Source organism: Aquila chrysaetos, chromosome 12, assembly GCF_900496995.4.
Source record: "Aquila chrysaetos chrysaetos chromosome 12, bAquChr1.4, whole genome shotgun sequence".
NCBI classification, from domain to species: Eukaryota; Metazoa; Chordata; class Aves; order Accipitriformes; family Accipitridae; genus Aquila; species Aquila chrysaetos.
Window position 1 is genome coordinate 11,305,337 of NC_044015.1, and position 17,287 is coordinate 11,322,623.

The window sequence follows — 17,287 nt, forward strand, 5'->3', positions numbered from 1 at the left end:
TTTTTCTTCTTTAATAAACAATATTATGTCATTCAGCAAAGCTAAGCTGCCTGGGTGATGAAGTATGCTAAATTTCCTGGTATTCTCCATCTGGAGGGCCAGAATACAAAGCCTGATTAAGTCAAGTGAAAAAGAGCTTAGTGGTTTTGTCTCTGCTTTCCTTAGAGCTCATCACAAAACAATTCAGAATGATTTGGCAGTCCTTGCCCAAGAGACCATCAGCACTAAAGCAGCTGGATGGGATGGAGGAGTGTTTAGGTACGCTTGGAGGTAAACTGGAATAATGCTTATACATACAACAGATTCAACCATACGTTATTAGTCCCTATGACAGGCACTATAACCAATTCTACAAGTGACTGTAGGTATCCAAATTCATCTGCACTTTGCTAGCAATCAGAGACTTTGTGGGTTTTTTTATTTCTATCTAACAGCTCACAGCACAGGGACACACTGGTTCAACCACCCACCCTTTTTTTTTTTTTTTTTTTTTTTAACACTGAACATCTTATAATACACAGAGCACATTCATTTATGTGAGTGTACTGCAGAACACGGAGATAGGTTTCAGCAGCACGACTAAAACGCTAGACAGGTCACTGTATATAACTACAGTACAGGACTGCACAGGGTATGGAAATAAAAGAAAGACACCATCCCACTAGAAAATGGGACGGAATCAGTAAAGAACTCTCTTCACATGCATCACATAAAAATGACATTGTTGTACAATGCCATCGACCAAGTTTACCTCTGACCTGCAGCCAGGTTTAGTTACAATATCTGAGAGCAGACTCAGCTAGGACTAGGTACTGACTTCTGGATTTGCCACTGTTTTGTGGTTTTGAGGCTGCTTTGTACAGCAGTAGAAATGATAAAAGCGTACTTCTCTGTACTCTGACATGCCACACCAATTTCAGGCCATTTCACATACAGCATCATTTGCTACGATGGATAAAAACACCTTTGACAATTTATTTCCCAGATAATTCTACACTTGTATTTTAAACTTTTTTACATACTGTCAACTGCCTTTTCAAAATCAAACACAGAAACAGCAGAAAACCAAAATATATCCACATAGCTTGATTTTTTATGAATGTTTAAAACTAACCTTTGATGTCACAAGTATAAAATTTGAAATGCTGAGCACTAACACACTTTCCATCAGCATCTAGAAGTAGAGAGGGCATGCTGCTTATTTGGAATCATTACAGGACTGAGAACAAAAGCATTCATGCCTTTAGGAAAGATTTTTTTTATAATGCAGCCCAGGTTGTGAACCTTCAGAGCTAGTTAAGGAGTGGCACCGATCCCCATTAGCAGGACTAGCATCCAGCGCTCCCAAGCTAACATGAAAAAGAAAGGCTCAGTGCTTAGGAGATGGATTATGAGAAACCGAGAGCAAAAAATAAGCAACCTCTCACGCCTCCCTTCAGTGTCAAGACTCCTGGGGGGGAAGCAGGTTTGGGAGGAAAGATGGCAAATTCACAGTGAATTAATCTGAAGAAAACATGATCTCACCGCAAGCAGTCGAGGCACAAATAGGCGATGCCCCATTCCCAGAAGTTCCAGCACCCGACATGCATACTCATTCACCAGCTTGCTTCTCTCGTCATGCATGTCCTGGGACTTTTTGACAGGTGGTGTGAGCTTGGCAGCTGGGGTTTTGCAAGGTACCCCTTCTTCCATGAGCAGTAAGTAGTAAGTATCCAGAGTGAGAAGAACAGGCTTTGAACCGCAATTTCAAAAAGTGCAAGATTAGGAGAGCCAGCTCAGATCTTTGAAATGGGCTCGGATGGCTGCCTACAGCAACGCCCGTTGGTCTCTCAGAAAGAGAAAAGCATCTTTGCTAAGAATCAAGGAAAAATATGATCCACTGTGCTGGCTCAGCCAGAGTCCAAAGTAGATTTGTAAAACAAACCAGAGAAAACATGGATCTAAAAATGTACCTAAAAAGCAGGAAAATGGCAGAAAATGAGTGCAGGAAAGCTCAGATGGGAGAAAAGCACCGGAGAGCTTTCAGGGCTGTCTCTGTGGATGTGTGTGGAAGCAGACAGCAGCAGCAATAAGAGCAATAAAGCCAGGGCAGTTCTGAAGCTGCAAAGAGAAAAGGATGAGCTCATTGCAATCTCTGATTCGTGACAAGCGTGGCGGCTGCCGCTGCTGCCTCTCGCTGTGAATCAGTAATGAAGGGGTAGGCAAGGAGGGGGCTGGGAGGAAGAGGAGGAGGAGGGGGTGAATGAGCATGCAGAGAGCCTCTCGGGGGAGAATGCCGTAATAAGAAGCCAATAGTGAGCGGCTGGACAGCTGAGCTCCCCCTCCCCATCTGCCTTAAATCAATTCAGCTGTGAAGGTTTTTTGCTGTTGAATCCCAAGCTTACGGTACATGAACTGCATCTTCTAACATTCAATGGTTAGGAAGAAATGGGCCTGCCAGCCGATATAATGACTTGTATTCGATCTGCTTCTGAATAATGCCAATACGGACTCGGTGCAACCCAGAGACGGGCAGGTAGGGCAGGAGACCCTCATCCCTCCCGGATGATGAATGGGAGAGGAGCAAGGACATCATGATGGGCTGCTGGTGAGGAGAGAGCAGCAGGCAGCTTCTGAGAAGCCATAGCCCATCTTTGCACAGCTTGTGCAGGACTGAATTAAATAATTTAAATAATGATAATTTCCAGCACTGTGTTCTCAGGAGGCATTTCTAAATCTGGAGATGACGGGCAGAGAGGGAATGATGTCAGCACAAGCATTTGAATTGATTCTAGAAATTAACTGCCCATTTTGTAAGGAAAATGCTATGATGTCACACCTTAAATTGCCTCGCATCACTCCTGTGGAGGGAACAGCCAGGTGCCTCTGCCACCTGGGTAAAGACAGCCTAGCAGGTATTACTTCATTTCGTAGGTCTGTGTTTTAGAAAGTATGTTTTTATGCTGCTTCATTATTGAATTGCCTAATTACAAAATGGGCTATGTAACGGAACAATACACATTTCTGATGGGAGCAGACAGTAATATTCCATATGTATCTAACATACAGAAAGGTGGCAATTTAAAATATTGTGGTTTACATCCACAGACCTCCTCACATTAATGGCAAACACTTCTGCAAATGTATATTTAAGCTCTAAAAATCATTTGTCTAACATGTCAAGAAAAACATATTTAGTTAAAATACTAATGCAAAGTAAAAAACCGTAGCATGGGGTCATTGAATTGAAATAATAAACACGTTCATAAGTAGTTAAAATATGAAAATCATTTTAAGCTACCGTGAACAAGCCTAGATAAGTACTGCAAAAAGCAGAGAAAATTAGAAAAAGAAATGAATTGCATTCAGTCTGATATACCACCCATAGTGGACGCCTTTCAAATACAAATCAACTTTCTTGGATGAGATTTTTTTTTTTAAAACAGGACATTATTACCAAAAGCAGCCCCATCCACACAGCTCACCTTGGCTCACAGTGACACATGAAGCAGGTGAGAAAACAGTTAAAGCAGAACCAGCAGAAGTCATAGGTCAAAGATGACAGATGACAACAATGAGGCCTCAATGATTTATCCTCTGGTGATATGGGATTTAAGTCAACTAAAGCACCTGCAAATTTTGTGCAGTATCGCGTAAGCTATTTAATACAGGCAGTCTTCTGAAAGCTGATTTAAGTATCTCAGGTTGTGAAACACTATTTTGCAGAAGAAAATCTTCTGTATGGACTAGCCCACAGAGCAGGGTTCTGAAGAGGTGGAGGCTACAGCATTTCTGTCTAGGCTGAGATTGGGGTATTTAATGAGGTCCTTTTCAAGAGAAGCCACGACTCTTTCTCTTAAGAAAAAAGAAACCACAACCAACACATATTTCATTCCAGTTTAAGATTATAGTAAAGAATGTAATGGGAACTCTCCTATACTTTCCAAACTCCCCACGCATGCAGTTCCAAAGATTCTGGTTTATTATCTAGTTTGTTATTATGTGTAGAGGTAAACACCACAATGCCAATCAGTTTTCCATCACAGGTTAAATTTTCTGCTTACCAGACTGTATGTTTGTAGGGTGAAAGGGTTTAAAGGAAAGAAAGTAGATTTTTATATTGTTTTCTTAATTTTTAAAGTGCTTCCACCTAATTTAAACACACGCTGGTAAACGTGATATTCCACAAACGTTAGGTTCTATCTTCCACATGCGAATGAAAACATTGCTCAAAACATTAAAAAGGAAGAAATAAGAGCATTATACTGCATGTATTGGGAAGCAAGTTACAGAACTGACTAGAAGCACAGAGGTGAATGGGCAGAGTCGCTGGTGACTTGTGGGCAAAACAGGCAAGAGGACAGATAATTCAAAGCACTGTCCATGTAAAAAGCCTTAAATTCTTCCTTGCATAAATCAGACTATAATAAGCTAATAGCTGACTCTCATCCTTATAGAAATGCAGGTTACGTTCATTTAGGGTAAGGTCTGGGCTTACGAAAAATGGAATGAAGTGATTATTAAATAAAGTCTTTAATTCTAGAAAGTTATAATAGGATCCAATAGTTAGAAGCTAAAACCAGATTAATTCAGGTTATAAATATGGTGCAAATCTTTAGGAATGAGGAAAATTAACCACAGGATTAGCTTCCCCAGAGATGTGGTCTACTACCATCATTATGATTTTTACATTAGGCCTGGATTCCTTGTTTAAGAACAGGTCTCTAGAATCCAAAAAATTCCAAAGCTTGACAAAACCCCCTTTAATTATCAGGTGAAATCCAATGCTCCATGTTTTTCAGGAAGTCCTTTCACACAGCATAACAGTGAACCATCATTCAGATTTGCAGTTTGAGACTTTTTACACTCCCTGCCATTCTTAAATACTTCTACATCCTCATTGAACACTACATCTTATTTTTATCAGTGTCTGACCAGGAATTGTGACTTTTCCCTCATGTAAACTTCACTACTCCTACCCATGCCATTAGATTACTGTCCTGCATTCTTCAGAAGGGCCTGACTGAAGTCAACTTAAAAGCTAAAAATGGCCCAAAAGGCAGTAACTTGCACACCAAGCAGAATGTCTTAGGATACATGCATATTACTCATGCTTTGATTTCCATGTTGTAGACTATCTGGTCTTTAAGTACAGTTAAATTCTGTTTCTGGCCTTCCTATCTGTGAAATGCCCGTTTACTCACATGTACTGATGCAGTTCAAATCTACTCAGACGTACACAGCTGAGGTCCACTGAACTCACAAGAAGTAGCTAATGGCAAAATATTCTCTAACAAATAAAACCATATAGAGAAATTATCTATATTTTCTGAATTCTGTAGCAAGATACCAAGGATCTTGATGGGGGGTCCTTTATAAATCTCTGTACTTTAAAATATACCAAATTAGAAGAACATATAGAAGGCTACAGAACATAAAAATATCCATATATGTATACACACACATATATGTATACAAAAACTGACAAAATATTTGGGAAAGGCTCATGGGATTCCATGAAAAATGACAGGTTTCTATCATTTTATGACAGTCAAAGTGAGAGCTTTGTGCTTCTTGTACTGTTTCCTATGGTGAAAAACGTATCTGCCATCATGACTATTGCAGCTTCTATCTTTAATATTTTGCCAAGAGTGCACAAAGCCTGAACACAAATGTGTTAGTGTTAGGTGTTCATACTGGTTTAGTTCCCAGATAACAGTGTTCTCACTGGCATGTTTAACAAGGCATGACAACTTGCTGTAAAAACTGGCAACCTGCCCACCCTGCATAATTTTAAAATTAGGAGCCTATGTGAGCACTATATATTTCTTTCTCCCTCTCTGCATCCCCTGCCTGACCACATTTACACTGTGCGAGCAGCCCAGCCTTCTGTGTCCTCCCTCTGCCCCAGTCCTTCCTGCAAAACCACCAGTCATCTTGTCTCCTATCCTGCGCTTTGTGTTGACAAGAATATCAACTTTTTACGATAATGGGGCACAGTACTGAAAGGTCAGTACTGAGATAAACTAAACATTTTTGTAATTGCTCTATCAACTGCTAATTGATCAATGCTGATGTATGATAGCATCTCTCTTTTCTATGTCAACTGTAAAAAAAAAAAAGAAGAATTGGATTGCCTTTAACATTTTAGTGGCAAAAATTACTGACTTTGAAAAGCTAAATAGACTCTAAAACTGGAAGAACAAAAAAGGAAGTTCTCTTTCAAGTTAATTCCTATAAAAGGATAAGACAAATTCTGCACCAGAACAGCCCTGAAAATCCATACAAATTACATCACGGCCACAATAAGAGCTTCACCTCTTACCTTATCAGAAATTACTTTGTCCTTTCTGTTCTTCAGGTCTAATCACAACTGTACATCATCAATACAATCTGTATTTAGTGAAGTTTACATCTTTATCATTATTAGAGAGAACATGATAAAACAATTTATTTTCACAGTAGATTCCATCAGAGGTCTGCTCTGCGGTCATGCTGGTTGGCCTATCCTTAAATGGCTTGGAAAAGAGGGTGAATCATGAGGTGACAGTGTTTGCAAACGCTATTAAATTATTCAGGGTTTTAAAGACAGGGGCTTACAGTAAAGAATTGCAGAAGGACCATAAGAGACTGAATGACTGGGCAATAGTACGGTAAATGAAAGTCAATGTAGATAAATGTAAATTGATGCATATGGGGAACGGTATCAATTTTATATATAAATGATAGACTCTGAGCTGACAATTGCTACTCAGGAATGAATCTTAGAGTTGCTGTGGACAGTTCCATGAAAATATCACCTCAGTCCGCAGCAGAGGTCACCAAAATACTTCAAATGGCAGGAATTAATAGGAAAGGAATAGAGATCTAAACAGACAACGCCATTATTCTACAGTATAACTCCATGATGTGTTTTCATCTTTGATATTATCCATTACTCTGGTCCTTCCACCTCAAAAAGGAGATAATAGAGACAGAGAATTATTTATAGAGAGAATAAGGCTCATCAGAGGCTTCCAAATGAGCAGACAAAAAATAGACATAAGATTATTAAGCCTGGAAAATAGACAGTTGATGAGGGATATGTAGACTTACAAAATCACGAGTGGTGTGGAGAAAGTGAAGAGTTACCAACTGTCCAAAATGCCTTCCAACACAGGAACCAGGAACCTCACATGGAACTCATATGTGACAGGTTCAAAGCAAACAAAATGTTAATTAAGCTGACAAAATCTCTGTGGCTACTAGTTTACACATGTTCAAAAAGTCACCGGACAAACCCATGGAATAACAATCCATACGGAGTTATTAAACATGAGACACCACTACTTTCTCAGAGGGTCTCCAAGACACAAATTGCCACAGGAAAAAAAAAAAAAAAGAGTATTATTGCCCTGTTCTTACAGTCTTTCCCATTTATCCACTGTTGGCAACAAGATACTGGGGTAGATAAACCTGCGAGTCTGATCTGGAATGACTATTTGTATGGTTTTATATACTTCAATTACATAGTTAAGAAAAATTTTTCCCACAGAATCACAAGATTTGCTGGGTACATAAGACATATACAAAATATTTAAATAATAATAAAAATTAATTATTAATAAAAAAATAATAGCATCAAACAGAACTATATGTAGTGCTTAAAACACCATCTTCAGTTTCCAACATCTAAAAATTACAGAGAATATGATGGGGAGGTGTCGTCAATATATAAATCAGTGTTCAGCGCTGCTAAGGAAATGCAGTCCAACAAATTCCATGTCACTTTGTCTCCTTTCAGTCTTCTATTCCTTCAAAGAGAGAACATGTCTCCTCCCTCAAAATTGAATATTTATGGTGAACATTCACCTAGTAGAAATTTAACTGATTTTAGGTGTGAGGAGGAGATCAAATGGGCTAAGTAGTACGTAGTCAGGACAGGATAGATTTTTAGCATGCAGAAAAATGTAGACATTTAAAAATAGAAAATTGATTATATTAAGGCTGGAAGATCAGTAGTCTGGAAGTTGAATGATTCTCGACATTTTCAGGCACAGATTTCTCCTTCTAAAGAGATAACCACCAAGTCATCAAATACTGGTTTTTGGGGTAGGGGAAGTGGGTCTGGGGGAGGAATTCTTCAGCCCAGCAAAACCTACAGTTTAAGGACATCCTCAATTTAGGAACTAGAAATATAAAAACAGTGATCTGAGAGCCTCTTAAAAACTGAATTTCTTGTCCTCTGCCTAATGGAGAAGACCTTGAAAACAGAACAGTTGGTTCTGATCTCTAGCACCCAAGAGTTAGGATTCTCTTCTCTATCAGAAGCCTCAGCTCTTATTCTGGTATCAGTTACATAAAGAAGCTATAAAAAAAACTGGTATAAAGAACATCTATTTTGCCTTAGATTCTAATGTGGACACTTCTCTTTTATCTTGAAAAGAGCCTTTTGAAGACTTAATGCACTTACAGAGTGCACTAAACCAGATCACCTAGAATCAAAACCAGTTTAGGTTGGAAAGGAACCCTGTATCTCACTTCATCCCACCTCTGGCTTAAAGCAGTGTTGATTTAAAAATCAGTTCAGGCTCCTCAAGCGATTGCAAATGCGAAGTAAGAGCGTTTGTATGCAGAAAGAGAATGAAATAGCTGTTTTATCTCTTGGATACAAAGCCTAAGCCCTGTTACCTACACACTCGGTGCACTTTTCATGTGATACCTCTCAAAAAGTTACAACAGTTGTCACAATTTCATCGCCAACTGAAAGACAATTCACATTTTTTAACTATCTGTGTTGACAATATGCAAGTTCTACCTGCAATAAGTACCTATCCAGTCTTCACTGACATCCTCAGAAGTTTAGCCAGTAAGATTATACAAAATCTCAGTATCTTATTTCAGTAAGACATGGAAGAATTTGGTTGCTCAACTGTTCCTCATATACTGCTTGCTTTCATCTGACTGATAAAGTTTATTTCATTACTTGCTGTTATGACTTGAACCCTTTGGCTTTTTCCTTGTTTGTTTTCTTAAAAGACTACACTGCTTTTTAAACACTAATGCCCCAGGCTAGATAGTGGCAAATGATAATTTCAGAAGCAGGTGATAAAGGGAGGCATAATCTTATGGGATGTCACACCAGTCACTTCGGTTAACACTGCAAACAACACAGCTCCCTGAAGGAATAGGTATAACTTACTGATGAACAGCAGGATCTAAGGTGCACAAAGATGGATAACTGCTCTGGCTATCTTTGGGTATGTCCACTTCTCATGAGTGTAAGTTTTTGAGCTATGCCTTTAACACAGAACAAAATTTCAGATCTGATTTTAAAGTTCTGGGTTGGTGGAAGTGGTAATGCAGGAGACAAATGATGGACGAAATCTGAGACAGGTTAGGCCAGATGTCTATCCAAAGAAGACAATGTCTTGAAAGTGAAAAAAGAAAACCTACAATTCACTGTATGTTCATTAAGAAGTGAAATGTAAATGTATAGAGAAGTACAGCATTAATTTTATTCAAAATTTCTGCTCTTACACAAATCCACATCTAAGGTGGTAAAATAGTGTTTGTGGAACCATCTGGTGAGTCATGAATACTATTTCATACAGACATAAGAGAACAATACAATCGTCACAGTTATCAGATAAATTAGATTTTTTAGAAATAATGAAATACAACTTTAATACAGAAAACACAGTGTGACCTCTCTTAAAGATCCAGTCATTCACCTCTAAAAAGATTAATACAGAACTGGGCAGATGCAGAAGAGAACTATTAAGATGCTCTAGAGTTCAAGAACACTCAGAATATTGGTTTATTTAGTAGACAATATGAATGGTATCTATAGAGGTGATAAACACTAGCGTGAGTGTCGCTGGAAGGGGACTATTTAAGATAAAGGATGATGCTGATGTAAGAGCAGAAGAATGTAAAATGATCAGTAATAAATTTAAACTGGAATAAGGGAAATGGCCTTCCACCAGCAATATTGCCGCTGTTACTGGTTTATGAAATGGATGCCATGCCACATCATGGCATAATACAGCAGAGAAGCATTTCTTTTGCCCAGGAGGTCCTCTTCAATCCAGATACAGAATGATATAAAGATAATAAATAACGCTCCATATCCAAGGTAATTTTGACACTTTTTAGTTTAATCTAGGGAGCCTCTCTATCAACTACTTGAATTAATAGCATCATCTGCTGTCCCTGCCACTATAACTGGTATTCTTCTCCCTAATCTGTTGGGCACAGACTGACAAAAGCATTGAGACTGAAAGGTAGCAACAGAAATAGCCAAGAAATCCAACTGTCTTGTTTGTGTAATACACGGTTATCACTTGATCACATGCAGTGAGGAGTGTAAGAACTCATAAGCACCGTTAGAAATCCTGCTCACATTTGCCTGAGTTCAAGGAATAATATATAAAAGTACTGTTTTTAAGATAATATATGTACTGAAGTATGTCTCTGTAAGATAATAATGCACTGGCTGGGAAACACAAGCAGTAACATATACATTATTGTTTCTCACTATTTTCTACCCATTTCAATTTGACTATTATACACCTTCCTATGCGTAGGAAACTATGATGTGAAACTATGACTTTCCTCTGGTATTAAGCAACACGTTTTTAACGGTCACCCAGACGAAAGCTCAACAACCTAAGTGTTGACCTTAAGTGTTGTTATGAATCACACTCCATGAGTAGATGAACCCTCAAAAAGAAAGTCTGGATATGGACCTACTTTAAAACCCCATGGTTCATTCTCACATTTCCAGTTATTGTGTACTCCTCCCTGCCTTTTCAGTAGTTAGCAACTGCAACAGTAGTTAATCTAGAGCCTGATTTCTTCACAATCACATATTTTATACTTGCCTCAGTTTGCTACTTCCAAAATAAAGCATGCATTTAGCTGTTTTTGCTGAGGTAGCAAGATCAGAAACAGAAGATTAAGGAAATAAGTACTGAAATACTAAATATGAAAGAAAGCTTATTATTGATTTTTTTTTTCTTAGCATATGTGAAGATTTTAATGTTTACTTTGTAATTTCCAACAATGAAACTAACTAGTTGATGACAAAAGGGATCGGAAAGTATGCTGGCACTAGCAAGGTACATTTCCCTCTGCCATTCTCAATTAATGGTCTTAATTGGGAATTTCAAAATGAAACTATCAATGCTGTTTGTTGAGTTGTCCTAAACCACAGTTTTCTACGCTGCCTTTTTCAACACTGAGGTTCTTTTCACACCCCAGCGCTTCACTATATTTTCTGTTGCTCAGAAAATGAAAGGTAACGGATTTGATTTTCTATCAGCTTGGCTTACTAAATGTTAATTCAGGTGCAGTCTCTACATGACGTAACTAAATGATTAATGTCAAATTGTAAAATAGTGCCACCAGCTGGAGGGCCTGACAGATGAGCATACTGGGAAGTACACAAAAAGCACTGACATGTGTTAGAAAGCATAACATTTGGATGCGACAGAAAAAAAGACTGTGCTTTTCCTTTGATAAGAAATCAGATTAATGCCCTATTACAAATTACAGCCTTCATAGCTAAAGAGCTTTAATCCTATAGCTGTTCATTGCTACAAACGTACTCAGAATGTGGGAGAAGGAAAGGGAAAGGATTCCCCTCGTGTCTTAAATAGATGTGTATTTTCCAAAGATTATTGCATCAAGATGTCTTGGGTAATTGGTCACAAAAGTAGTACTGTCATTTCAAAACTAACAAGCATTCACTTTGAATACTAGCAGCTGGTTGTAACAGTAAGAAACTGCATCGAGTAAATGGGAGTTCAAGATAAAAGCTTCTATTCTCTTGCTATTTAATGAGGGATTGTGAGGCACGCACTTCACAAGGAAGTGAGGAAAATGGCATTTGCACAGTAAAGACTCTGATATTCCACTGATGAAAGATTCCCTCGTCCAAATTAAAAATAATCCAGAAGATTGCGGATGACAGAATTATCACTCTGTTTTAACAAAGAACAAATCCTTAGGAGTTGTTTTCGTTCGCTTCGGAATCAGAAAGAAACAAGACCTTAGAAACACACAATTTTTAAGTGGTTATTCTGCAGCATGCACATTCAGTTTCTGTAACTTAAAAAGACTGGTATGCTAAACCAGTTTGTTTCTAATGATTAGGAGAGATTATGAACATATTTGAATAGAAAATAATTAATTCAGGTCTCAGAGTACAAAATTATTTTCTTCCCTAACAGAACAGCAATTCCTGCTGAAAGCAAATCGTATGCTAATTCAATTGTATATAATCACCAGCTCCATCTTGGTTTCTGACTTAGAATCTTATCTTACTTACCTGTATTTCCTTTGTACTTGTTTTTGGCTGCAATATAGAAATACTTTCTCAGGATAACACCTCCCTTACCATTTAGACCTATTACTCCCAGAACAGGCAGATACAGCATATTGCATATATATATATATATGTGTGTATATATATATATATGTATATAAAGAAGAACTGCTATAAGCAGAATTAAGACAGAATTAAGCTGTAGAATTGGTTTTAAACTTAGAAAATACTTATAAGACAACTGACAAAATACTTTCTCAAACTTTCCTCTTCTGGAACAGCCAAAGAGAAATGTTCAATTGGATAAACAGCATGTTGTGGAATATATATAAAATGAAAAGACTGAGCACTTTCTGTTAAAAGAAATTGGGTTAATCATTCAACTCCCCAAAATTCCTTATTTGCAGTACAACAGCCATGAGTTAAGGATTTTGGTCCTTTCCAACCCTATCACATTTTCTAAACAGCTGTTCTGCTGCTAACCTCAGTTCAACCATTCCCACTGGCAGCAGCAGGAAGTATAAGGAAAACAGACCACGGGGTGTATACCCATGGTCTCAAAGCCATCCTTCATAAGTGAGCTGAACAAAGTTCTCCTTTCCTGAAAACTCTGCCAGTCATTTTCAGCTCAGTGCAAGTACTCCTTTTCTTTCTTCTTCTTCAGTTTTAAGATCCATAAGCTGGTATCTCTACCTCTTTCCAGAACCTGTTCCTACTACTATGGCAGCAGACCTGTCAGGTGTTGCTTGGATAGTTGCTTTAACTTGTTTTACTATCTATCGTGCCATAACCTACTAGATTTCCCTTTATCCATACTAGCCTTAAAACCCAGAAAATTAACAAGCCCCCATAGTTGCAAATAAAATATAAAACAGGAAGGAAAGAATACAGAACTCCCTCCCCCCTTTATACAAATTTAGATTTGTGTAGGAGCACGTCCCTGGAAATGTACATTAAACAAATTTCCTGTTTATAGGCGACTTCATTTGATACATATACTCATGTAGAGAGTCACACCACCATTTGACACATTAACTGTGTTAGTATAAAACACAAGTTATTTTGGACATTTCCTTACCATAATGCTACATACTATCTCATACCTACACTGCAGTACTTGACCCAAGTTACTCGACCTCAAGTGAAAATACATGTGTTTTGAAATTTCCAATTGCTCTGTTCACAGCAGCAGCATATATAGGTTCCTGGTGTGGACTACTTTTGCTGTAGGACTTTGTGCCGCAGAAGTTGAATCTCCAAGAATTACTCTTCACTGAGTAACTCCAACTTGTACCTGTTTGCCCTTTCTAGGTAAATGACAAGGAAAATACACTGGAGGACTAGCAACAGCCAAATGATATGAGTCTGTGTCCATGTTATGGGGTTGTTGTGTTAGGAGTGACAGGCTGTTCTACCCTGAGCTTTAGACTAAATTATTTTATGGGAATATCATTTGAATTAAAAGGTGGCATTACAAATTCCATACCACGTGCCTGCACGTGGACTGGATTTGAACTAGTGCCAACTTGTGAAGGGCAATGTAAGTTAGCTCTGAGCTATCTCACTGGCATCAAAAGGGCCAATGTTTTACCTAGAGGTTTACTTGTTTGTTTGTTCAGGTAAATTCTGTGTCCAAGCCAAAGGTAGAAGTTCCCCATATTATAAAAGACTTCCATTCCTCTTTTGACATTACAAATATATCTGATACCAAATAATACTCAATCACATCATGCTTCTTGAATAGTTATATGAAAGAACCCAGTCACAAAACAAATATGCTGTGAAATTAATCACAATTGTTTTCTTAATAGTATACACACGAGACATTTAAATCCTTAGACTGTACTCCTTGTTCCAGGAACTTTATGACACAATTAAGTTTAATAAAAACAGAACTACCATAAGTACAATTTTGAAGACATCTCTACCCAAATGGATGATATTTCTCCTCTGTTCCCTCCTCCAGAATTCCCACTATTATTGTTCCTTTAGACATGACACATTAAGCTAAGAAAATATTCCATACAGTTTAATAAAATAAAAACAAAAAAAACCCCTTCTAATCAACAACTTACCTTTAAGAGAGCCAAGGCTACATGGAAGATTATGTTCATACCCTGAAAATAATAAGAAAAAGACTTCAATCAGTCCCAGCATACAGGTCTCTCTTCCCTATTACTTATCATTACGTAGCATCGTAACTAGATGCTGCAAATCCCTAGGGAATGCTTCCCTTGTCCCTGCTACACTTCAAAGTTCATCATTAAAGCCCCAAGGCACAGTTTCCAAACTCCCAGCTGGTGAAGATGATGGCTCTTTGGAGCTTTTGGAATCTCACTGTTCAATTTGTCAGCTGCTACAGATGTAACAAGATATCCCTCCATCGTTTCAGTACCTGTCAATGCTGTTTTCTTGAACAGTGCAGAATACTGTAACAAGCAGGGCATCAACAAAATGTAATCAATATTCTAGTTGATAGGAATTTTGCCAAGTAACTGAGATTAGCTATGATTAATCATGTACAATCTTTCATGCTCAAACTGTAAAAAAACCAAAATAAAACACCCCCCCAAGAATAAAATACACCTTTTTTCTGTTATCAGCCAAAAATCAAAGCTATTTCATAGGTAAGCAAATTGATGTCTGTATCAAATAGTCTGCTTTCTGGTTTGAAAAAGCTGGAAATACAAGTGTAAAAAAATCCATTCAGTGAATAATACAATGACAATGTCTGATTATTTAAAAATCAAAGAAAGTAAAAACTACTCCATTGACTGACTATAGAGGGGTGAAAAAGGCTACATTTCCACTTATGTTTTATATAAAAATATGAAACACCACTCCTCTGCTTTTATTCAACTTCTTTTTATTTTGACAATCAAGACCTTAAGATTTTGCAGAGGGAAGGGGAACACATACCCTGAATGAGGCTGCTTTGGAGCAGCCTAACTGAAACTACTCTTGGGGTCCTGCCTGGAAAACTAGCCAGGGGCAGCTCAGGGCAGAGGACACAAGACGACAGCCTTGCTGGCAGGGCACACATTGCCTCTGCTGATGGAAGAGACTCTCCTGCCTGTAGCCTACATATCTTGATTATTTAAAATTATAAATAGCTATGTATTAATCTAAATATGAAAAATACCATATGCAATTCTCATTTGCTGTACTAAGTACTGTGTGTTCAGACTGTTTTCCTAGATTCTGTTTTACAAATCTGCTTGCCTGCTTGTTTAATGGCATGATAAATCTTTTCTTATAATGTCTTTTAGAGCTGATATCTAAAAACGTCTCAACAGATTCGCACGCAAGTAATACTGTCACTGCAACACATACTGCTGTTGGATAACAACAGGACTTTTTATAAAGGAACCTTCCCCAAGAAATTTCTGCGTCTGCAACTATTTTTCCAAGCTTCTTCCTGAAAGCCTGAGACCATATTTCTATAAAAAATTAGCTTTTATAAAAATCTGCAGAGACTTTTCAGAGACATTCTTGAGAAGAAATTGCATTTTTTTACATGGATAGTATGGTGCCTTGAAGGGATTGTACCATTAATGAGTCTTGGAAATGCTTCAACATTAGACATAGTGAATATTGCAACACTGTGAATTACTTTGCAATTTGATACATAATCATTATGATAACAAACTGACTTTTTCCACTAGAGGTCACAATTGTAGCAGGACTGAACTTTGCTTTATGAATAGGAAACCCTTCTTCCAATGGGATAACAGGTATTTCAAGTACAACAGTTATTTTGCTTTTTATTCTTCTTTTTAATAGAAAAAATGTCTGGCTGTGAATTTCAGTCATGACACTGACAGTACTAGAGCACCAGCAGCAGTAAAATAAGCTCACAGTACTCCCAGTTTTATTCCAAATATCAATCTGAAGTCACCAGTTCATTCCATACAGTCATGACATTAACAATTTTTATTGCCTAACAGACAGCATTTGATATGAACATCCAATCTATAAATGAGAGGCGTAACTACAAGCCATCACAAACATCGTGTTTTCTTCTTAACTGATAGATCAGGTTTTGTTATTTTCTGAGTAGGAGTATTATGTCTAATTGTTAGATTACTGAGGAATTAGCGTCCTGTGTATTTTCTGGCACCACCAAAAAAAAAAAAACCCCGAAGAAAACCAAACCAGTTTTCATTTATTTTCTAAATAATTTCTTTTTGATCTGCCTGAAACTCACACTCTTCCTGAATTCAAACTTACCAAACTCTCTTCTGGTATTCCTGTAATACGATCACTCTTCACATGGATAGCAAATGTGGCAGAAATAGGTTTCCTCCTGCCTTGAGAATCCCCAGCTCTTTATCTAGCCCCACTGGGCAAGGGGCAGCTCACAGACTCCCTCACGTTACTTGAGATAACCTCTTCAGTGCACAAGCACCTTAAAATCAGAACACCAAAGGGACTTAAAACCTTCATATACAGCTGTCCTGAGCGGCACTCCACTACTCCTGGCAACAGAAAACAGTGTGCACCTTCCTTTTTCCTCAAAGGGAGAGGTAACTCCAAAATCAAGGCAATATTTTAGACCTGAGGCATCAATTGCTGCAGTTTCATGCTGACCAGCTTGGACTTGCTGGACCTGAAGGACTAATATACCCCTTGACAGCTGAATGAAATGGAGGTGGCATCTGGCAATCTACAGTAAGGCTTCTACTCATGTTTGGATTTACAACAAGATGCTTTAGATTTCAAATGTGGTGCCTTACCACCCTTTTTAACAACACATTTTATAACCACTGATCCACGTACTTGAGTTATTTTTTCCTAATGCCTGCAAGACTATTCTGACATAGCCAAGTTTAATGATTATGATTATGAAAAAGAAGGCCTAGCTCATTTTTCCACAATCTCTTATTTAAAATCCTACTTCATTTACCACACACTGATTTATAAGATTCAGTTTAAACTTCTCCATCTATTTTAGAAGAAGGACCAAAAATACCAATGCGCACCAGACATATAAATCAT

General features: G+C 37.9%; 1 protein-coding gene across 10 annotated transcripts in view; it reads right to left on the reverse strand.

The window, feature by feature from the left end:
- RABGAP1L (RAB GTPase activating protein 1 like) overlaps positions 1 to 17,287 on the reverse strand; it is a 265,221-nt gene that overhangs the window by 75,906 nt on the left and 172,028 nt on the right. For 9 of the 10 annotated variants that reach the window (XR_005933627.1, XM_041127540.1, XM_030034313.2 and 6 more), the window contains one exon: positions 14,365 to 14,406. Coding sequence is in view for 8 of the 10 variants with exons in the window: in XM_041127540.1 (XP_040983474.1) it covers positions 14,365 to 14,406 (42 nt within the window). In the remaining 2 variants the exon portion in view is untranslated. Of the gene's footprint in view, positions 1 to 1,524; positions 2,149 to 14,364; positions 14,407 to 17,287 lie in introns of those variants that run through there. The other variant, XM_030034315.2, reaches the window with a different exon arrangement.